Source organism: Podarcis liolepis (genome assembly GCF_965112155.1).
Source record: "Podarcis liolepis genome assembly, chromosome: 12".
In the NCBI taxonomy this organism is placed as follows: Eukaryota; Metazoa; Chordata; class Lepidosauria; order Squamata; family Lacertidae; genus Podarcis; species Podarcis liolepis.
In genome coordinates, this window is record NC_139563.1 from 41,610,126 (window position 1) to 41,634,666 (window position 24,541).

At 41.7% G+C, this 24,541-nt stretch overlaps 1 protein-coding gene across 9 annotated transcripts in view; it reads left to right on the forward strand.

Annotated features, from left to right (window-relative positions):
• LOC310689957 (uncharacterized protein) overlaps positions 1-24,541 on the forward strand; it is a 621,685-nt gene that overhangs the window by 17,390 nt on the left and 579,754 nt on the right. For all 9 annotated transcript variants that reach the window (XR_014517725.1, XR_014517726.1, XR_014517727.1 and 6 more), the window contains one exon: positions 4,558-4,630. Coding sequence is in view for 4 of the 9 variants with exons in the window: in XM_083468580.1 (XP_083324706.1) it covers positions 4,558-4,630 (73 nt within the window). In the remaining 5 variants the exon portion in view is untranslated. The remainder of the gene's footprint in view (positions 1-4,557; positions 4,631-24,541) is intronic.

Sequence of the window (24,541 nt, forward strand, 5' to 3'; positions counted from 1 at the left end):
CCTTGCTTATACAGCTTAACGGACATCTGCACAGGTGCAGGATCAGTGCTAATATATACACAAGTGTCTCAATACGTCCGGCTTTTATACTTGTATTTCCCCACAACTTTTGCAGCCCAGGATACTTTTAAATTAAAGAGCATTTTCTAAATCTGAAATTTCAAAAGGCAGTAAATAAGTTTTCACAAGACAGAAAGGGCAAGAGACAAAGTGATTTATAGTACTTTGGTGATTGACTGTGTAATTTTACTGCCAAGCATCAAGGTCACACAAACAAGAGAGGAACAAGAAATTCACAGTAATTTTATGGTTGCCTTCACTCAGGTTACTGTTGCTGATACTACAGTACTTCCATTTCTGAAAATAAGCACTAGCAGGGGTGGTCAGGGGTCCCAAAACAGAGGTATTTCATACTATCGCGTACCCGATCCTTTTGACTGGAACGAACTTGGAACCTTTTCCACAGAAAGCATGCATTCCTTCTGATACAGTGGTACCTCGCAAGACGAAAAACGCGAAAGACGAAAGAGTTTTCCGTTTTTTGAGTCGTTCTGCAAGACGAATTTCTCTATGGGCTTGCTTCGCAAGACGAAACATCCTGTGAGTTCTTGCGAGTTTGTTTCCTTTTTCTTAAAGCCGCTAAGCCGTTAATAGCCGCTAAGCCGCTAATAGCCGCTAAGCTGCTAATAGCCATGCTTCGCAAGATGAAAAAACCGCAAGACGAAGAGACTCGCGGAACGGATTAATTTCGTCTTGCGAGGCACCACTGTACTGGCTTGCATTTTTTTCCATTGTCAGGAGAATTTCACTGGACTTCTTGCTTGTGATACCATCGTGTCCCATCGACATGATTTGTTCAGAGCTAATTACTTTGAAAACATGGTGTTGCAGTGCATCTCTAGGGATGGTGATCTAGGATAGCGTTGCAAATCAGAGTGCAAGACACTTAGCCACAGCATAGGCTAATAAACACCTTTCCTTGGATGCAGGGCTTAGGGAAGAAAATTGGGATCAAAAGACTATATGTGTATTCTGTACGTTTTAATCAAGCATAGTACCAATTAAAAAGAAACCATGGGCAACTTTATTTGTATCCGAAACAAATAATAATAATAATAATCCAAAATTGAATAGTATAAATAAACCTAATACAGTATCAACAAACTGAACAAATGCAGCTCATGAAACATCGCAGAGCACATAAAAATGCTGATAAACTGAACAGTCAAAATAACAAGCTATAACAAAACCCAAACAGGTTTTGACTGTGGTCTTCCTCAGTGGTCTCATGAAAGCTGCTTGGCAAAGCAAGTTATAACTCAACAGATAATAAACCAAATGTTATCATGAGCAAATCGCAAAGTAGCATCACCAGTTAGAGCTATAAATGATAACACTCAATGGGCCTTTGAGTGCACCATATAAGTGAATAATATAGTGTTCAATCTAATGGCTACACATGGTATAATCCGGCTAGTGAGCCTTCAAATCGTGCGGCCTTGAACTGTCATGAGAGGTAAGAACAGTCCAAGGCCTCATGATCTGAAGACTCACTAGCCAGATTATTTTTAAAAACCTGCCTTGGTCAGAACACCAACATTTAATGTTCCAACAATCATGGTCATATCAACCACCAAAAAAGAATGTACATCCTATAGACTATAAGCATAAATACAAAATTAAAACACAATATCAATATATCTATATCTGTATCTGTATATATTTATCTAGCTATCTAATCTAGCTATATTAAAATACAAACATACAAATAGCTTTTTATATTTCATTCCCAGTTAAATCTTTACAGTCCACCCTATTATCCTCAATGAACATTTTCAGTTTTTGGACAGAAGCTGCAGATCTTTCAACTTTGTCACAAATTTGTCAAAACCGCACAGCAAATATGTGATTTTCACTTGATCATCCACATCAGGTATCTTACATACAACATTTATACCTCGTGTGCCACTACAGTGGTACTTCTGGTTACAAACACTTCTAGTTACGAAGCAGGAGGCCCCATTAGCTAAAACGCGCCTCAGGATAAGAATGGTTTCAGTTTAAGAACGGACCTCCGGAACGAAATAAGTTCGTAACCAGAGGTACCACTGTACATATGTATATGGATTTTTGTATCTTATATGTATTTCGTAAACACGCACACACATTTCATTATATCTTTTCTTTGTCGAATTCTTTTTCCTTTTTATGTTACAGTACTTGGATTCGGGATGTGTCATTGGGTCACCTGTAGTGACTAGAAATAGTCAGAGCCATTGGCGGAGGAAGAGGAGTGCAGGGGGAGCGCATCGCCCCCAGCAGCGCAATCCTGGTGGGGTGCCATCGCAGCTACCCCCTGGCCCGTGTTGGGTGTCACGCCGCCTCAGGCTGTGCACCATGCCCCCAGGACACACGTCACGCCCCTGCGGGCAGTGCAGTGCCCCCCAGGACGTGCGCCATGCCCCTGTGGGTGGCGCGCCATATACCCGGGATGCGTGCCAGCCCCGCCCCTGCCTGCTCTCTGCCCCCCAATGGCAGAGCATGAAGCTCCGCCAAGGGTCAGAGCCTCTGATATTGAGGCATTCCTCCCTAACTTGACTAAAAAATGAAATCTATTGTCTATGATCAGTTCAAACAGACTGGACTTGTGCCAGTTATTGAACCAACGTTTTCATACCAAAACCCTCTGTTGTTTGTACTCTACTTGTGCTGTTCAAGACTAACAATGACCCAGAGTCAGAGGATTGTCTTTGCTCTGGACATAGTCCTTTGAAGGAACTCCTATTATCTTCTGTTGCCCTGAGGTTGTCATAGGAAGCAGACCTGCAACTAGTTGTTTGTATTTGCTGCCTTTTGGAAAATAGATTGAAATCTGTTTTTGCTAGAGTTTGTTTGAGGGTGCGTGTCTTATTGTATATGATCTGTTGGTGCGTATTTTTTTTTAAAAGGTCAATGTGTTAACGTTCAAATTCAACTTAATGTTTTGCATGTTTCTGTACAGCAAAAAATAAAATAAAAATTTGACCTGCATGCTAGCAAGCCCTGATCAAATTAAAGGCCAGGCAGTAGAAGTGTGAAAAGAGAGAGGATGCAGATGTTCAGAACAATTTCCAACCTTCAGGAACCCTACACTTAAATTTGCTTCACTATTTGTGTCTATGCACTGCTGTGAGCAGTTCTTCCAAATGCGGTCTCTGGCAAAACAACAACAACCCACCTTTCTGCAAGACCAGCAGACCAGAATGTAGAAAGCCATGTTTTTGTACTTTGCAACTTATGCACCTTTAACTCATGTGCTTTCAAAAGCTTTACATACTTAGCAAAAAGATTTTAAACAATAGGAAAGGGAGCGGATGTCCAGGATGAAAAAAATCTTTAGCAATTTCACCTGCCATTGAACCTGGTGGGTTTTGACTACATGTGACTTTGGCTTTAGGCGCTATCTCTGGAATGTAAACCTAGCATAAGTTTGAGAGTTGCAGGTTGTACTGTACTCAGCCATCATGTCTAGTAACTACTGATAGCCTTATTTGCCATAAATTGGTTTAATTTCCTTAAAATAGTCTTAAGTTTGTGGCCATTACTACAAAATGAAGCATCTCAGGGCTAGAGAAGGACAGAGGCAGCCTGGGGTCTGGATGCGGAGCCCCCTGGCCAGTTGATGCTCGATGGCATTGGGCCAAGGCCAGCCTCATCACCATGCCACCTCCAGACTGGTGCCTGCTCCCCACCTTCTTCCTTGCCCATCATTAGTGGCAGGTCTGCAGATTCAAGAGTGGCTATACCATTCTGTCACCCACCACTGCTTACTTGTGGTTAGGACTTTGCCTTCACCTTATTTCTAAACTAAAAATGTCAAGAGTTGTAACTTTTCCCCATAGGGTGGTTCCTCCAGCCCCTTCAAGACCTTCTGCCGCTGAAGCCACCCTGGTTACTCTTCAGCAATTCTGGTTCTTCTTGGCAGTCCTCACAGAATTCTAGCCCAGTGGTTGCCATTAATTTGATTTGAACTGATTTTATAATGAAATGATTTTAGAATGTTGTATCATTTTACTGTTGTTAGCCGCTCTGAGCCTGGCTTCGGCTGGGGAGGGCGGGATATAAATAAAATTTTGTTTTTATTTTTTATTATTCTTCCGCAAGACTCCTATTTCTATATCCTTTCTAATTTTACATTTAATAGTGCCTTCTACCAGTTTTCCTAAAATAGTTTGCTGAGCTCATTGTCCTGCTTTCAATGTATGATACATTCATAAAATAGATTTTATTATAAAATGAAACACACACTGGCTAATTAGAGTTTTTCCCCTCCCCCCATATACCCAGTTGTTGAATTTGTACTGTCCTCCTTACATTTCCAGGACATAATTACTGTACAAATAAAGGGAACACGTTACAAATTAACTCATTCAAACTCAGTGTCTCCTTTAGCCATTTTCATGGGACAGGAGATGATTACTAGGAGTTTGTTTTTACTATGATTCTATATGATGATGGGGGCTGGGAATGTCAACCACATTGTTGTTTTGTTCTTTAACTTCCTTCCTCTTTTTCTAGGTGGAAGTCATGTCAAGTGCCATCTTCCCAGCTCCTTTCCCTCTCTTTTTCAGTTGCTATGGTGCAATGAGAGGTAAGCTAAGCTTTAAAATATTTCTAAAAGAAGAATCAAGTTATGGACCTGGTGGACGTGTAACATTCTGGAATATGTTGCCATGGTTAAGCAATCAGGAGCTGGCCTTGCATGCTGACTCCTCTTCTTTTGGAGCCTAAATGGTCCCCACTCTCTCTAAAAAGGGCATTTGGCACTGTCATTAAACATAATTAAGGCCAACCAAGGTTCCTCCTTAAGAAGGTACTAGAATTTGATGCTAATTTGTATCCAGGGCTTTTTTTCCAGGGGGTACTCAAGAGTATGAAATACTGGCACCTCTCTTTTTTTGTTAAAAAGTGTGACACGTACTGTAACAACTTCATGGTGAGTACTGGGACCTATTTTTCTAAACAAAAGCACTCTTTGTGTCTATGTAGACTTAACCATGGCTAAAGTTTTATGTTGGTGTAATGGTTAACACAATTAAGGAGTAGGGTGGCGGTGGAATTAATGCTATGGAAGGGAGGTTTGGAAGTATGTAATTTCATGGCTTTCTCCGACTTGCTTAACCATGGTTAGGCTATGTGAACCAGCCCAGTACTCTGCTGTATGCAACACTGCTTGAGCTATTTTAGCTATGTTAATCAGCAGTAAAGGGATGTTCTTCAAGTGAGCAGTTGTAAGGGTATTCTCAGCAATTGAACCGAGGCGTACAATTGTCAGTGCCACGAAATTCTGCTTTCTGTTGCACGAGGGAAGGAGGATTTGCCTAGGAACAATTCATTGGCTATGACAGTGGTGCACATTAAGCATTTCTTAATACTGAGCTGTGCCTGGCTTAATGTCAAAGGTGAGAAGAAGCACAAGGGCTCAAATTTCCCTTGAAGTCATTTTGTCTAAGAATCATGGTACACACTCAAGTAATTGTGTGAAAATAATGAACATGCCTTTTTTTTTAAATCATAACTGGATTATGCTGGTGGGGGAGGACACCTAAGTAGGATCGGGATGAATATCATTGCCCTAATACTATCAGTCGTGGGGGGGAAGGTCCTATATGTGTGCAGTTTGACCTTAAGAAGCCCTTTCCTAACATGTTGGAGCTTGGTTCGAATATGCAGGAGTGGTGGAAAATATAAACTGATGTACTCGGCCACTGTTGCAGTGGTAGGGAATCTGTGGCTATTTGGCTCTTGTTGGAGTTTGCCCACAACAGTCTCAACAAGCATGGCCAGTAGTTCAGGATGACCCCTTTGCTACTGTTTTAAAATTCAGATAAGTCCTGGTTTTGTCCACAGTTATGCTTGAGAGTGAGTCTTTTGGAGATGGAAGGACCATATAATTTTTATTTGATTGGCTGCATTCTCAGATCCACATTGCACTGCCCTAATTCTTTTTCTTGTGGCGTACAAAGATACGCAGACCGCCAGATGTATCCCTTTCTCTCTCACCTTGTCTCATCTTGTGTGTTTTCCTTCCACCAGCTTCTTGACAAGCTTACATGGAAAGATCTGTATTTGGTCTCTTGCAATATAGCACAGGGAACCTGAGTTTTCCCTCTCAGAGATAGGATTCCTAAGTGTGAATTCATACATTACATTATTCACACGATCACTTTGATAACTCGAATGTGTGGAAGTGCTGTCAACAGTGTGTCAGGTGAGAAGTCATTAGTCACAATTACCTCTTATCACTCCCAGGCCTTTATCTGTTCTGCATGTCAGGCATCATGCAACATGTGATGACAGTCGCAAACTGAACTTTTGAACTCGCCTCCAGTTTGCCGTTGTGGCGTGTCCAGCATCCCCAAAGCACTTAGCCTTCCTGCTGCATCTGTTGTTGTGTCCTATAAATTACTGTAACAACTAGCTGAAGAAGTATATCTCATGTCTATTAGGTCCCTCCCTCAAAGTGTGACTTGGAAAACGCAAAAGAGTGCCTTTGGCCACAAACTTTACAGCTTATTCAATAAGCCTATGAATATTTAGTCAAATCAAACAGTAGATGGGTGGGTAAAATGGCTGAGAAACTGCCCTTGTTGATTTTGTAGATGTAGATTTCTTAGTATAAAAAAGTTGGCTTCAGTTCTAAACTATTTAAATGTTGTGAACCCTTTGTTTGTTTGTTTTTAAAATCATGGTTGGCAAACCTTAGTATTTGGAAATGGCAGTCAGACAAACCTTTTGGAATTTCCAGCTCTCCCCAAACTGATAAATTGTGTGACCTGGGGAAATTTCAAGATTAGATTAGAGGTACATTTATTGGAGAAAATGTAACTGATCTCACATACGATCAGTTACAATTAAGATAATTCCGCTGGATATATTTATAAATGTACATAAATGTTCCATTGTGAGTATATCAGGCTGGATTAAATTAACTGTCACTTAGAACCAAATTCTGAGGAATCCTGAGTGGCAGGAATTCTTTATATAGACTGTGTCCTTTCTCCAGCCAGTAGGTGTAGAAATAAGGACCCTTTAAAAAACAGCTAAAATTATATACCAACTGAAATCCACAGAAACACATAATCACGGAGCTGGGAGCATGGTTGGAGAAATGTGCCTTAGCACCGTTGCATGTGCCTTAACACCACATCAGCTACCTGACTAATTCAGAGATAGACATTTTGTCCAGTGAAAAGTTAACATCAAGTGCAGGAACACATAATTCAGTTAATATGCTCTTCAATGTTTATGTGAGGTTGACAGAGGGAGACTGTGTATTTGTGCAACTAGTATCCCAAAATAAACATATTTTAAGCACTGGTGGGAGATTGTGATTAGACTCTCCCATGGTTTTTATTTTGCTCATTAGGAGACCCCTAGGACAGCTTTGAAGTTTGCGGATCTGATGCTGTAGGAGAGAACATTTAATCCATTACTCCCATGCTTTCCCCTTGATATAAATCCTGCCTGCTGCAGCTACTATTATCTGGTCAGGGCGAAAAAACAAGGGCAGATTACCCTGTGAAGCTACTAACAACTGCTGGGCAGGGGGAGTGATTTGCATCTGAGAAAGGGTTAAATACTCTTCTGCATAGTATCACATCCTAAAACTACTTGTGGCTGCTAATGAACAAAAATTAAATAAAAATGTGGGGAATCTTAAATCTGGATCTTTCACATCACATCTGGCTTGGCCTGAAGAATAGGCAAGCGAATTTTGTTGGGGGTTTGCCACTCTTTGAGAATTGGATTTCTGATATATCTGAAGTTGGCTGTAGGAATAAAAAAGTTGTTGATTTTTATGAGTTAATCACATTTTGAATCAAGCATTTGATGAGCATATATGTGCTTTAGTTGATCCCTATGTCCAGTAAATACAAAAATAAGGAAAGCCTGATTAATTTATATGTTTATTGGCAAAGTGTCTGTATCTGTTTATTGGTAGAATATTTGGCTAGGAGAAATCTGAATGTCTTCTGTTCTCACCACACAGAATCAATTATAAGGAATCATTTTTTATTTATTTTTAATAACCTACGACTAGTAGCTCTCTATACTTTTTTCTTAAGACCATCAAGGCTGATGCCACTGTCTGTCAACTGGAAATGTTTAGAACCAGCTATTTGAAATTAAGATGAAATTCTCTTGCCTAATTTATGAATCAAAAGAACGTATGTGTTTTATGTAGATTTTGGGTTAGGCTGGAGAGTTAACATAATGGGAATGGTCTTGCAGGTTTTATTTTCTCTAGCAGCAAACTTGAATAGGCACAAAACCGTTGTTTATGTTTCCTGACATCTGGATTTTTATCATTCAGTTAAAAATATTTGGCGGTCTTACTTAAATACCGTATGCCCTTTTATAATGAAAGAAATATATGCTTGAATGCTGAAGTAACTTTGTCTCCACATTTTGAGATGAATTGGTAGGAATTTGTAAAACCAATGAAGGCAAAGAGACAATCAGTTCCAGCTCTCTCTAGTTTTCCTGTTCTCTTCTTCACTTTTGGTTTGGGAAGGGGACCCAGAGGCTAGTTTGGGTTGTGTCGCTTCTGTAATTATAACTATGCTGGCTTCAGTGGGAGTAACATCAAACAATAGTCTTGATGATGGTTCAGTTAATTCACTTTCAGAAGTTCAATAATTCATCTTCGAAGTGTCAGCAGCTGGCTCTTGTTAATGGCAAGCCTTTCATTTCTGTTAAATCAATTGTGAATAATAGAAGCTTTCAGAGAAAAAATGATGAAGTAAGCATTGATTTCCAAATTGGGTGTCTGATCTGGAACATTAATAAAACACAGGGCAGGCAGACAACAAGTACCTAATACACTCTGATCACCTAAGCAGTAATCAAAGAAAAATCAATGATTTTTGTGTATGGTGCTAGGTCTTCTAACACTTCACCTTCTTCCATTCATCATTGTGTCTATAGCATCAATTTTATAATTGTTCTGACTTGTTTTTTATTATATAAAAAAAAGTTTTATAGTTTGCATCATAGCAAGCCATTTATCACAATGGATCTGGCAAATCCTGGTCATTCCGCCTCATAACTCTACTGGAAAACTCCATTTTTTGTTTATATGCATTAGGGCTCTCCATAAAGGCCTTAATTGGTATCAAAATGCTTCCAAGTGAAATTAAATGCTCTTTAAAATATCCTTAATGGATTTTACGGCTTTTTGAATTGCCAGCCTCCGGATACCATTTTGTATGTTCTATGTATATGTTTCTATTACCCTCTTCCCCCAGGCTTTAAGGAGATTTTGAATTGCTCAAGGTATCCGTAATGTATGTATGATGCGATTATAAATATCTGTAACCTTTGAAGTGCAGGTGTAGTTGAGAATTGTTTCAAAAGGCTGTAGGAAAGCATAGTTGCTATGAAATGTAGAGACTGGGCAATGCAGAAAATTAGCAGGAGGACCCCACATCCACTGGCCTGCAAAACTGATGTGGGCCAAGACTGATTTCAAAAAAGTACACCACACTTTGTTCACATTGCACAAAAGACCCACAAGCACTTCATTACAGGGTCCAGAAAACTGGGGGGGGGGGGAGAAGGCCCCCTCTTCCAATCTCCCAGCCATTCCTTGCAGATTTCAATCTGTAGTCAAGGATTTAAAAAACAGTGTGCAAATATTTTTCATGGGGCAAGCATGTACGAAGTGCTCAGCATAATTTCCGCAGGCCAGAAACTGCCAGTACGCCTTTTAACTTTTGAGCTAGAGCTGTTGCTTTTGCCACACAATCCTTTCGTGTTTCTTGCATAGTCCTGTTGCCCCCTTCCCCCGCACATCTCGTCTTCCTTCTGAGGGTAAGATGGAAAACTCCATTTGCTTTAGCCAGCAGAGGAGTGACTTGTCATAACATGTGGATTTTTTAAAAAAAAAAGATAGAAGAACATGACTTGACGCTTAAAGCTTTGGTTTTTCTAATCAACATTGCAAAAAACAGAAGCGGAAAACGTGTGGATCTCTGTATGTTATTGGATTCTAGGTCCCCTAAACCCCAGTCAACATGGCCAGTAGTTAGAGGTGAGTCCAAAAACCTGGGTATCTGAAGGAACATCTTTCCCCACACCCAGGGGCATAGGAAGGGGGGTGCGGCCTGGCCCGGGTGTCAACCTTGAGAGGGCTGACAAAATGGCACACTGCGGGGCCTGGCTTGCAGCATGCCTGAGCCACGTGTCTCTCCTGGGAGTGATGCGGTGGCTCGGGGCCCTGCGCTGCCTGAAAGAGCAGTGTAGGGCTTGCGTCCGCCAGGCAGACTCCGTGGGCAACTCACAGCGCGGCCCCCCCGGGCGGATCGCCGTGGCGCCCCTGTGTGTTGTTCGCCATGGCACACCTGTGCGCGGATCACCCCGCCCCCGTGGGTGGATAGCCCCACACCTGCTGCTCCGGGTACCAGAGTACCTAGCTACGCCCCTGCCTGCACCCCAAGTCCTACCCAGATTCTGAGGTCAACTGTGGAGGCTCTTCAGAGTGCTATCATTGGCAGAGTTCCAGAACTCAAAGGCTTCCAGAGGTTGCTCCTACCCAGTATATATTCTGGCACCAACGGAATGCCTTGCTCTTTCAGCAGGCATTTGGATAACAGTATGCTCAGACGGAAGGATTTGAAAGTTTGTGTTTGAAATTGTATTTGTGGTATAAAAGGTGGTGTAAAATTTAAAAGTGAAATGAAATGAAAAGAAACGAAATGAAATGAAAAAGCGGACGGCCCAAGTGGGACCCCCTGGCCAGCTTAGCCATCGGAACCCGTGGCAAGTGTACTGGGTTGTCCCCCTCCCTGCATGGGTCTGTTGTGGTGGGATATAAACAGTAGTGGACAGTGGGGTGGGGCGGTGATGCTCACCTGAGCTCATGATGGTTGACTCGCTGCAACTTACAGGCAAGGAGAGGGAGAGTGGCAAGGTGGTGGGGAGGTGGGCACAGTGCAAACATGGTGACAACCCTACCAAGCCATCCACTATTGGATGTAAATAGAATGAATGAATGAATGAATGAATGAGTGAATAAAAATCTGGAAGGTTGTGAGTTGTCTGCCCTCATTGCATATAGTATTCAGTTTTGAAGATTCTGAGCTTTAATTGGCGAGCGCATGGTTTCGCCAAACCAAACAATTCTGCTGTTGTTTTAATACAAATCCTCAAGCGGGTATTTATAAATGCATTTTACATCCATTAAGAAAGTTAAATGTTAGCACACAGTTACTTTAGGAACTACAAAGGAGACTCTGAAGGGCATAACTGCTTGTTATATATGCAGTGCAATACTACTGGAAGCGTCGCAGCACAGTTACTATTAGACTGAAATATGGCTGGGTTTGGGGATTCTGCTGAAGTTTTCGTTTTGGAAAAGAAATAGTTTTCATAGAAATATCAAAGAATAAAGCCATATGCTGGGGAAAAAGTGGAAGCGTTTTATTTATCAGCGTGTGCAGTTTTTGCAGAAGTATTCAAAGTATATTACAGACATCTGCTAGCAACCCGCACTAACAATAAATTCAAGAGTAAGGCAACATTCGTGGAGGATAATAAAAGATGGAAATAAAGTTTTATCTTTGGAATAAGCTGATTTCACCTTCCATCCCAATCTTAACCCTCCAGAGCTTCTCCACATAACCTTAAAGAAGAAATGTGCTGAGAATAACGTGTATTTATGAGCAATCAGGCTGATTTGTTGGAACGTTGTCCTTTTTTTGGCAGGAGGGAAGGGACCTAGGATGTTGGAAGCTTTTGCTGTAGATTCTGGATGTAGTGTTTAATTTCATGCCTTGAGTCCTTTATTTACTCTTGAAGTTTCATTTTTCTGTAGCCTGACTCTTTCTCCTGGAGAAACATCTCATCTTCATTAGAGCAGAGGGCAAACGGGCAAGTTCATAATTGCCTTTCCTAAACTCTTCAGTTTTTTGTTTGGTATCCATCAACTTGGGTGTCCTAGTGCAGAATTCACTGACAAAGCGGGTGTCCTGCGGGTGTTGTTTTATTTTCATTTTTGCAGCTCCCTTTCCGCACCAAAGTCCTGACTTAAAATCGGTTGGACGGAAAAACTCTTCACTATTTAGCATAGTTGGCGGCGAGTAAGGTTGTTTCTTAATAGTATATATAGTTTATACTGGATGAAATTAATCAAAGCATAGGCATTTCTGGACTTGAGAGGCTCCTTGGCATTGTGTGTGCTGACCGCTTCTTCCAGCGGGCTTGATTATGCCATGATAGGGACAGGCTTTGCTGACGTTGGGGGTTGGGAGCTCCCCCCCCCCCACAGTTAATCCTAGACAATTTCTAGAGCAGGGGTGGCTAACGTTTTTTTTCTACATTCCATCTTGGCCAACACACCAAGGGCCACATGCAAGTATTTGGTGTAGTCACCACATACTCTTGCTTGTATAGGGATAGAGCACACCAACATGCAAAGACCACACCCCTCTTCCTCAGCTGATCCAATCAAATCAGCTGGACAAGGGTTATCACTCTCTCCACTCATTGTATGATCAATCTGATGACTTTGGGTTATAAGTCTTGTAAGATGGTAATTCCCAAACATTTAGAAAATGTGGTTATAGTTATACTTGACTTTCCCTATGTAGACTAGATTTCTGTTCATCTTGACCAGGGGTCAGCAAACATTTTCAGCAGGGGGCCGGTCCACTGTCCCTTAGACCTTGTGGGGGGCTGGACTATTTTTTTGGGGGGGGGAATGAACGAATTCCTATGCTCCACAAATAACCCAGAGATGCATTTTAAATAAAAGCACACATTCTACTCATGTAAAAGGATTTAGAAGGCGATTGGGCCAGATCCGGCCCCCAGGCCTTAGTTTGCCTACCCATGATCGTGACAATACCCTTTCAGCTAAAAATGGCTGATTCTTAATAAATGTACTGACATCTTTTATTGATAAGCAGATTACGCACAAGGCAGATTTTGCCAAAACATTAGGTATCCCCAGCAAAAAAAGAAAGAAAGGAAAGAAATTAAATCCAAGTCATTTACATTTCTATCTCACAATGGGCCCAGGTAGCTACAGAGTATGAAACGTGTAAAGTTGTTGTTTGTTTGGTTTATTTGATAAATTGAAAATTTCCCAGAAGGTGACAAACAACTATATGAAGTTAAACAAACTTCTAAGAATGATTTATAAAACATTCCAGTGAAATGCCAAAAATACGCAAAAATACTCATTGGTAAAACGTGAAAAAACTGGCAACTGTCAAGATGACCAAAATATAGCCAAGTAGAAAGAAAGTCACTAAGGTCTGCTTCCAATAACAACACCTAAAACCTCTGAGAAAAGGTCTCCAGGTGTTTTCTGAAAGCTGCAGGGTTGTGACTTGATAGATCTTGGTGGGCAATGAATGCCAGAATTTTGGAGCTTCTGTAGCAAAGGTCTTCATTGCTGACCTCAGAGTGGGGGCAGGTTGATATAGGTGTGAAGAACTGACCCACGACATTTAAAATTATAGTGGTTGCAACCAACATTGCTTGACCGTGCGGCACCCAGAGTATTCGTGCAGCTGCATTCTGGCCCTGCTGGATTTCTTACAAATTTTTAGAAGCAGTGTGCGAATTTCCCCTATTTCTTTAAATACATCAATCCTTGTAGTTCCATCTCTTAATAGCTTTATTAAATCTCGGGGAAAGCAATAGCCAACCCAATATCCTCTTAGTAACAGTGCGGATTTCCTTCTTTAATTGTTTGATGAAATTAGTGTCACTATGGAGCAATAAAGGTGGATAGTCAGTTGAAGTGGAATTTGATTAGCTTGGTTTTTTGCAGCTTGCAAACGCAAGCTCCTGATAAATGTTTAACTAGCGGTCAAAAGTTCTGTCTGGAGGCTGTTCTATTAAGCCCAGATCCATATATATTCCAGCCCCCCCCTTCTTCACACACTTACCTGCCTAACCACAAAATCAGTATGGTAGTCTGCACTTTATTAATTTGGCTGCAGGCAACTATTGCAAACAAGGCGCTATCATTTTCTGTTGCTCAGCATGTGCAAACAAAGCGTTATCTCCTTGTCAGACAGCAGGGAGCAAATAGGAGTATTTCTATAAGTATGAAACAGTTACAGAAGCACCAGCTACTGCAGGGGTAACTAACACGGTGCCTTCCATATGTTATTGAATTCAAAGTCCTATGTCTCAGCCAGCAAGGTCCAGAATGATGGAAGCACTATGCTGAAGGAGACCCTGTTGCCTACCCAGCAGCACTACTAAATTATCATCTATTTACTGAATTGTTAAAACTCCTTTTCGTGCGCAAATTTGACTGAAGTTGGTAGGCATCAGGTTTTTAAAATAAATTTTAATTAATTGTCTCCGTGTGTAGAATATATATATAATGCAGGACGGTCCAACATGTGGCCTGAGGACCACGTGTGGCCCTCAAGGCCTTTCTCAGTGGCCCTCATCCACATTTAACCCCCTCCCCTGCAGGCCTTGCATTGCCTTCCCAAAGCTGGGGGGGGGGGGAGCTATGGGAAGGAGGCATGAGGATCCAACAGGGTCCTAGAGTCCCCCTTTCTCCTTTCCAGAGCCTAGTTAGCACTTTCCCAGCTTTGAGAAGGAGATAGGTGGGCTGTAGGACCCTGCCGCAGCCTTGTGCCTCCGTCCCAAAGCCCAGCGCCACACTTAATCCGGCTTTGGGAAGGCAGCACAACGTTTGGGGGGGGGCATCACATTTTGGCCTTGCTCTTTCCCTGCCCCCCCCCGGCATGACAAGGTTGTGTGCGGTCCATGTCTAAGAGCTCTTGCGATGCACTTGGTATGAAAACTTGGACCGCTCTGATATAGAATATTCAGTTCTACAAGGATGAGACCTTTAGGTAAACACCAGTAATATTTCTGGTGCTATTGATTTTCATACGTGACTTGTAAGAGTGTAAACAGCATCCTATGGAATTTGATTGTAAATGGACAAACTGGTAGCGTTCCTGGTTTTCTTAGCTTTTAATATGCAGTCTTATGACTTTATTTAAGGAATCGTTTCAAGGGTTAGTAAATTAAGGTACTACTTTGTGTACAGTGGTGCCTCGCAAGACAAAATTAATCCGTTCCGCGAGTCTCTTCGTCTTGCGGTTTTTTCGTCTTGCGAAGCACGGCTATTAGCGGCTTAGCAGCTATTAGCGGCTTAGCGGCTATTAGCGGCTATTAGCGGCTTAGCGGCTATTAACGGCTTAGCGGCTTTAAGAAAAAGGAAACAAACTTGCAAGAACTCTCAAGACGTTTCGTCTTGCAAAGCAAGCCCATAGGGAAATTCGTCTTGTGAAGCGACTCAAAAAATGCAAAACCCTTTTGTCTAGCGAGTTTTTCGTCTTGTGAGGCATTCGTCTTGCGGGGCACCACTGTATTAGATTTTCCAGCAGTTCTTAATGTATCAGGCAGGAGGGAGCGGGCTGATTACAAAGGGGAAAGCTCTTATTTAAAGATTAAGAACCCTGTAACAAGCCGTGAAACAAATGGGCAGGTAGAAAAGAAGGTTAAAGCTAGTGAGATGTGTTGCTTATTTATTTATTACCACATTTTTATACTATTTCCGGCAGCAGCCTTGAGGTCGTGTTCAAAGTCAAGAGTACATCAACAACAATATTGCATTAATAATAAAAAGGTAAAAGGTAAAGGGACCCCTGACAATTAAGTCCAGTCGCAAATGACTCTGGGGTTGCGGCGCTCATCTCGCTTTACTGTCCGAGGGAGCCAACGTTTGTCCGCAAACAGCTTTTCCGGGTCATGTGGCCAGCATGACTAAGCCGCTTCTGGCGAGCCAGAGCAGCGCATGGAAATGCCGTTTACCTTCCCGCCAGAGCAGTACCTATTTATCTACTTGCACTTTGACGTGCTTTCGAACTGCTAGGTTGGCAGGAGCTGGGACTGAACAACAGGAGCTCACCCCGTCGTGGGGATTCGAACCACCGACCTTTCAATTGGCAAGCCCAAGCGGCACAGTGGTTTAACCCACAGTGCCACCCGCATCCCTGCATTAATAAATAATAATAATAATAATAATAATAATAATAATAATAATAATAATAATAATTTTTAAAAAAACATGATCCAATATAAAACAAAGATAGCTGAAGGCAGGCTGGGAGAAATTAGTATCTCCTTTTTGAAATGAGCAGTAGCAAAGGCAATAGATACATCAGTTGCACTTAGTTAGGTATCTGGGTTTTAAAAAGCTCCCTAACAAGTAATTTGCTTAGTGACATCTTCTTTAGCACCCATCACTTTGGGTAAAACTGAATTTGAAAGGGCTTTGTCTTCACCACACCTTATTATAAGTGTCTTTGTCTTACAGGGCTAGGTCAAGCCACACACCATAGATAGAGTAAAGAAATCAGCATTGCCCAGTGACTTGGAAGGTGCGAAACCTCCTGTGGGCTAGTATGCAGAGTCTTTACCAAGGAATTTCTGTAAGGAGACAGCTTGATGAGTCTGTTTTCGCCTGGCAATTGCTTAGGTTAGGACACAGGGGACTCTGATTAATGACCATCTTCCCCCCCTTCCTTTCTTTTTTTTTTAAGGAGGCACATGTGTCCTAAATGAAAGAAAGATTAAAGTAATTTATTATGAATTATTCAGATATATATCAGTTCTGCCATTCTGAAAGAGTGAAGTGTAATAAATCTGCCTTATAAGAATAAGAGCTCTCAAATATAAGAACGCTAAATAATATCATAAAAACTGCTTACCACCCTTGTTTTGATTTGGAGGTTTTTTTGTTTTCACCCTGACTGTAGCTTTGGAAGTCTTAATTAAATGGCAAACTGGAAATACTTTTTAATCCAAATAAGGATTTTTTCTCCTGAAACCTTGTGCCGTTAGTGCATTTACAGTGCAGGGCATTTTTTAGCAGTGTAAGCTGTTTCCCCCCTCCCCCCCTGCCCAGTCAGACAGCAACCATAATAAATTGAAATAAAATTCACTATTGATTAATGTTCCATATGTCACGTACAGGGCAAGTCTCATCTATTAAGTGCAGTTTGCCAAGGCAGCAATATTAGTAGCATTTGAATGTTTTTCTTATTAAGGAGAAAAATGGTCAGCAGCATCACTACAGTGTCTGCACCAAAGGCCATGCTAAATGCAAACTGCCTGCAGCACATTTGAAATCCTCACTCTTCTCAGGAAGGGGCATACAATAAAAGAGGCAAAATTATCCATTTTGTGAATTAGAATAACCCATTGTAGCTTGCAGGATGAAAGGGAGAAACTGATTACAACATAATGGAATGTACCGTATTAATCTCTTTGAAATATGACCTCACTCGGCCTTTTCCATTTTACAATTGATTCTCTCACTCCCTTAATGAACTTATGTGTTCATGAGTCTTTCTTGGAAGTATGCACATGAAGTATTACGATAGCGAAGAAAAGAAGAAGAAGAGGAGGAGGAGGAGGAAATCAGCCCAGAAGCTGTGAAGAGACTGTATTGTTCATAGTTTTATACAGTAATGCTATAGAGAATGTTAATGTGGCAGCCCTGTTTTTGGGTTCGGCTACAATGCCATGAAAACTTTTATTGCACGTGATATAGCTTCTATTCAGATATCTGAAGGCAACAATTATAAGTGAGATTTACAAAAAATGTTCATTGCTAAACATACCAGAGAAGGGGGAAAATGGCTGGGCAAAAGCGTTTGCGGACTGGATATATGTGTAACATCTAACCTCTCAGCATACTTAAAAGTGCTAAAAAATGGAAATTAGAAAAAAATAATGGTTGCAAAAGATACTTTCAGTATTTAACCCGAAAAGATGGGCTGTGTATTCCTGGTTTAAATATTTTACTGTAGCCCTTTATAGGTAAGGTAAAGGTAAAGGACCCCTGGACGGTTCAGTCCAGTCAAAGGCGGCTATGGGGTTGCGGCGCTCATCTCGCTTTCAGGCCAAGGGAGCCGGTGTTTGTCCACAGAGCTGCCATTTGTCCACAGACAGCTTTCCGGGTCATGTGGCCAGCATGACTAAACCATTTCTGGTGCAACGGAACACCATGATGGAAACCAGAGCGCATGGAAACGCCGTTTACCTTCCTGCCACAGTGGTACCTACTTCTCTACTTGCACTGGTGTGCTTTTCGAACTGCTAGGTTGGCAGGAGCTAGGACAGAGCAGCGGGAGCTCACCCTGTTGTGGGGATTCGAACCGCCAACCTTCTGATCAGCAAGCCCAAGAGGTTCCGTGGTTTAGACCACAGCACCACCTGCATCCCCACTGTAGCTCTTTATAACCTCATGTTAAATGGCATAGTCTAGACTAGAGCAGTGCAAGGGAACCTTTTGCTTGTGAGACTGTTTTTTCCAAACCACGCCCTCCCTGTCCCACCTGACATCATACTTGATATCAGTGAGGATGCAGGTAAAGGTGTAGACTTCACATTGAAGTGCATTTCCAAGCAGTTTCAAAATATGGTTATAATAAGTTTCAATAAGGTGGTTACCAAACTTATTAGGAAGCTTTCATCTTTGTGATTTTCATTTATCAGGTGTAAACCAAAGCTAATACTTCAGTCTCATTCCTCGATGAAGCTGTCTAGTCTTGAGCAAATAGATTGCTTTTTTAAAAAAACTAACTGTATTTATTGAGATTTTGGAAGTGATAAGTGTCAACGCAGAAGCATAAGGGAGAATGTAAGACAAAAAGGCTATGGAACTGCAGGAAATAATGTTGTGAGAACAAACACATACTTGTCTCTGTAGCTTTTATATTTAAAGTTCAGTCTGCTGGCAAAAGTGCTGGGTGGGGGGTGGGAGAGAAGGACTTAATTTCCTTTCCCTTCCTGAACTTTTCTATTTGTTTCTGTCTGTCCTATTCTTTTGTGATATAATTTATTTATTTGTTTTGCTTTTAAGTAGTTCAGGACAGAAATGATCATTTTTTATCCAGGACTTAGAAAAACGTTCCCACAGGAGTTTGTTCCGAAGCCCTAAGCCTGATTATTTTAGAATGGCTAAAGAAAGTAAGGGCAAACCAACGCAGAAGGGAAAAGGGAGGGGGAAGCGAGAGAAATCCCGTGGAAAAACCATCAAGAAAAGAGAATGGAATGTAAATGCAGTGTTCTAATAAAGGATATTTCTGAGCTACTGGAGCGGATTCTTAGTAAGGAATGAATTCAGTTTGGTGCACAAAAGAATGTTCCAAATGGACGAGAATGAACTTGTGTCGAGTGCATTTGATAGCTGCAATTTGAAAGAAGTCGTGTGTTGTTTGAAGCAGCCTGTTTCTTGCCTCTTGGGTCAATTGGAGCAGATAGAACCAGAGGATCTTATTTTAAGAAGTGATCTTAATCCAGTGATTTGCCAGGGTTCTCTGGTGCATATTGGCCTCTGCCATCTGCCTGGGCAATTTTTAGTTAGCATCTTTCGGTGTTGGGGACCAGAGAAAGGAGACCAGTCTAAATGAGTGTGGCAGGAGCAAGGACCACCAGTTGAGGGAGAGTGGAGTCCCTTCTTTGCTGGGTGCTGGTTTAGGGTTTCAACTTTGAATGATGTACGCTGAGGAGAGGTCCTTGTTGTCACTTAAAAGTGAGAAGGATGGGTAGAACTCCTTGTTGGCTGGCTGAAGCCATATGTTACAGAGAGACACGGGTTTGGTACTTTAGGATGCCTCTATCCAATGCTGTGCTGCTAGGAAGGACAAGCCCCGCTTAGGATGTGAATGCTCTCCAATCCCTCCATCTGGGTTCAGGTTGTATATATGTGTAAATAAACCACATATCATGAAGACACCACAGTCTCTGTTGTGCCTCATTATCCCAAAAGGGAATACAGACTCTAGTAAGTGTGCCCGATACCCCTGGAATCTTGCACCGCGTGGCGGAGATTGGGGTGACGTGTAACAATATAATTGAAGATTTGTAGTGATGAGCTCTTTCTGTATTTTATCAATCACATTGAAAACATGTTAAATCATTCAATTGTTGCCCATACAGTATATGGAATCAGCCGCCAAATGTTAAAATATATTGCTTTTTTTTAAATTAATACATTTTCAGGTTTTTACTGTTAGTGAACTTTGCAGCAATAGACAAGAATCTGTTTTATTGAACAGTATCTTTTTACAGTATTTTTTCTTGTCTACTGCTTGGCTTGGCAAGCCAATATTCTGCAGGCTCACTTTTCCCATAAAAAGAACAGAATCTGAACGAGTGTGTATAAACCAACCTTTGGGGCAAAACACCCCTTTTCTGTGGCTGTATGTGGCCACAGTTTCTCCCCTCTGCTCCTTTTTGTTTCTGCTTGAATGATCCCAGCCAAGCAGGGGTCATTAATTGGATGTGACGATGTTTCAGTGCTGTGAAGAACATCAGAGTCTGCTGTGTGCTGACTCCTCTAAGGGTAAAGAAACCTCATTTAGAATGAGGGCAGCATTTTTTATTGGGAACATGGGTGATTCTAGCCAATTAGGAGTCGCTAACAATCAGACACTTTCATTGTTCTTTCCAGCAGCTCCTGAAAAAATTACTGACAAAAGTGTTTTGTATCAGGGTTAACCTAATACAGGTACTTCTCTTTCGTATTAAAAGATAAAAATGCTTTGGAATGGGATTTTTATTTTATTTGAGCAAAATATATGTTATTTTGGTAGGCGAAGTATTAAGTGATACCCATTCACTTAAATGGACCAAAGTACAGTGGTGCCTCGCAAGATGAAAAGAATCCGTTCTGTGCTTCTCTTCGTCTAGCGGTTTTTTCGTCTTGCGAAGCAAGCCCATTGACGGATTAGCGGATTAGCGCTATTAGCGGCTTTTAGTGGCTTATCTGCTGATCGGATCAGCTGATAAGCGGCTTAGCGGCTTAGAAAAAAGGGGGGGAGGAAAAAAAACCAACAGGAACTCGCAAGACATCGTCGTCTTGCGAAGCAAGCCCATAGGAAATTCGTTTTGCGAAGCACCTCCAAAACGGAAAACTCTTTCGTCTAGCGAGTTTTCCGTCTTGCGAGGCATTCGTCCTGCGGGGCACCACTGTAAAGGGTTATGGAGGGCAGACAGCTTGGCTGTAGCTGATGTTTGCCGGGACTGACATCAAGCACGTGGTCAATGGCCAGCCGTGAGCAGGGGCTGCACCAGAACCAGAAGTAACAAGGCTGCCTAGGAGACAGAGGGATGGTTTGGGGCTTATTGACTGTGCAGGGTGCCCATGGCCCCATAGAAAGTAAAATCCATTGGGAGGTAAAGAAGAAAGAAGGAGTGGGGAGCCTGTAGCCTTCTAGAGGTTCCTGCGATCCAACTAGACTGCAGGCTAGCCTGTGTCAGGCGTGATGGGTGTTGTAGTCCAGCCATATCTGGAGTCTCCCAAACAGCCCTTGACTCTGGGGCTGCTGTGGCAGAACAGCAGCCAGGAAATAGGGTCCGCCATTGTACCTCCTTTCAACAACAAGAAAACAAAACACTAACTAAACTTGAGTCTTTCCAAGATACTAGCATAACTGCATGGATTCTTTTGATGTGGCTCCATGCGGAACCAACATTCTGTTTTCATGTAGCTTGGTTTTAGCAAGGGACGCCCATGGCAGGAGCATTACCAGGTAGCCCATTTTCCTCCAGAGGTCTGTGTGCAAAACCGATCAAAGCTTCTGAGGATCTCTGTGCTAGACTATATTCTGACCACACTGCCAATTTAGCTCGCATCATCCTTTCCTCTGTGTCTCCCTTTCCTCCCTTTTTCTGATGCCTGAGGCTGCTCTGTGCTGAAAGGTAATAGCGTGTAACAGTTTTCCCTGACACTAACTAACACGTTCCATTTCTTTTCACAACTGTCAGGTTTCCAGATTCATTAAACTCGTACAGCAGGCACATGTTGCTCATTTGGGGGTTGCTACAAGACTCCCGTTATGTTGCTTGCTTATTCCACTGCTCACAGATTTTAAACAAGTGGGTGTCCTCTTTGTTTACAAATGGTGAAAGATGCTTAACTGAGAATGATCCAAAAGACTGATTCAAATAACTATGGGGTGAGTTTTGGCTTCTTTTTTAAAAATGAATATTAGATGCAGGGACTTCTGATACCTGTACTGATTTTAGAGTTGCTGAAGTTACCACAAGGAGTTATTCATTTGGATTTATATACCCAGTTGTTTTGTTAATGGTAATGTGATTTCTTGGCGTTATCTTGTGGCAATGGCTCTGTGGCAACTGAGACTGTCTCATTGCATCCCCAGCACAGCTGATCTTTCTGGGCAAGCGATGGCTAGGCAGGCAGCCATGCTATAAACTCAGTCACAGATTGGATTGGCCAGAACCTCTCCCTGAAGTTATTTTATAACTTCAGCATCGGGAAAGGCAGCATCGTAGTTTGAACTGAATATATAGTAGACTGGATCCAGTCTTTTGATGGAAGGTTTTCCTTCATTGGAGGGAGTATTTGGGGCTCAGATTTGGTATGCAATCATAAAACATTGTGGGAGAAATTAATGTAATGCCATGGCGATAATTCGGTTATCAGAAGCATTTCATCTTGCACACCCCTCCCCCCGGGTGTGCTTATTTGAGGGTTCTGTTCACCTGACTCCTACTCAGAGTAGATCCATTGAAACCAATGGACTTAATTTAGTCATGACTGAATCCATTGATTTCATTGCATCTAATCTGCATATGACTTAATTGGATACAACCCCAATGTATTCATAATCCCCCTGGTGGTGGTGTTTTGCTTGTACTTTCCTGTTTCGTGTAATGACAACTTTGGGGCAAATTTTCATTATTGTGTCCCCGTTTCCTTAGTTAATTCCTTTTTTTGTGGCATTTTGAAACAATATCCCCTTAGGTCTGACATCTTGCCAAAAATTATCCTAGATTTCCCACACTGATGGTGAGCCATATGTTAGTACTAATTATATAAATGAGATATTGTGTAAAATGGAACTCGCTTAAACACTTAGCATTCATTTGTATAATTCCTTAAAGCGCTATCTCAGATAAGAGCTGGAGGTGGAAAAGGAGAAGTACAGATTTTGAGCACATGCGAATAGCTTTTCACGGCTATCCATTGTCTTTATTTGTCTAAGTATGTGAAGTGCTGATTCTTCAAATGCTTTCTTTCAGACAACAAAACTACCAGCATAAGAATTGCTGTTTGTGCCCAGAGAAATACTGAAGACTCATTAAAGCCTTTCCAATTGATAAAAAAAAGCATCCCTTAGCATTGTAGCTGGTGTAGATACTATGGCAATCGTGTGCTGTCTTGTCTTTTACATAATGAAAGAAGCAATTGCTTTGCCCTGTGTGCATTTGGAGGGGTATGCATGTGGAATAGCCATATTATTAATAATAGCAACTACTAAATAAGAAAACTAAAATAGAGAGCTATTTTCTCTTTATTTATGTTACCTTTCTTATTTAAAACTGGAGCAGAGATGGGGAGCTCACAACCTCCAGAAGAAGTACATTTAATTTAAGCAAAAGAAAAGAAAATTATGCTCTTAATTACACTTACAGTCATACCTCAGGTTACAGACGCTTCAGGTTGCACGCTTTCGGGTTGCGCACTGTGCTGAACCCAGAAGTACTGGAATGGGTTACTTCCGGGTTTCAGCGCTCACACATGCGCAGAAGCACTAAATTATGCTTTGCGCATGTGCAGAAGTGCCGAATCGTGACCCACATGGATCACGTTCACAACCCGAGCGTCCACTGTATAAGCTCTGTGCGGGTAGGATGAAGTGGGGTATAAATAGATTCCCAAAGCAGTAGGACTAACTAGATGGTGGAGTATTGCTTTAGTGGAGTGTGGGTGATAACTTTTCTTAAAAGCTAGATGATTGCTTTTCTGCTAGAGTGGTAGTTGTGTCTGCAGCCCTGTGTTTAAAGATTAAGGACTCTGATTAAAAATAGTCTTTAAAAGTTCACAAAATGATAAAAGCATGTGGGCCTGAAAGTTGTGCTGCTGATTATTGGTTCACGTCCCAGGTACTATCCAATACGCACTTGTGAAATTTCCCCCCCAGCCATATTCTGCAGCAGCTGGAGAAAGCATTTGCTAGAGAAAGGGTATTATTTTCCAAGAGGTAATCTATTGTGGCTTGAAAATTATCGCCAGGGAAAATGATGTTCCAGGATAAATTTGCTGCTACTCTGCAGTAAAATATTACCACTGGCAACCAGAAATAATGGGGGCTACCAAACACAGCCATAATTGGTGCCCCCTCCCACTGCTGTCCAAAGATGGATTATTTGAACTAGGCGTATTATTTGAACTAGCTAAACATAGTTCACCTGTCATGTACAGTAGCCACAAGCACTCAGTAAATCTCTTTATTTTGCTATCGGCCCAGGACAGCACAGCAAAAACAAGGGCAGCCTGTCATGCTGTATTCACCTTCATGGGTTAATAGGACATGCAGGCCTGGCTAAGTGCCCACCAGTTATTCTAGGCAGTGAAATCCAGGCTTGTAACTTACGTTCTAGGGGTGGGCGTTTATCTTTCTTTATTACTGGAATGCTTATTTATTGTGTGAGTCCCACAATATGGCTCTCCTTTTCTTTTTAATGAAGAGAACTG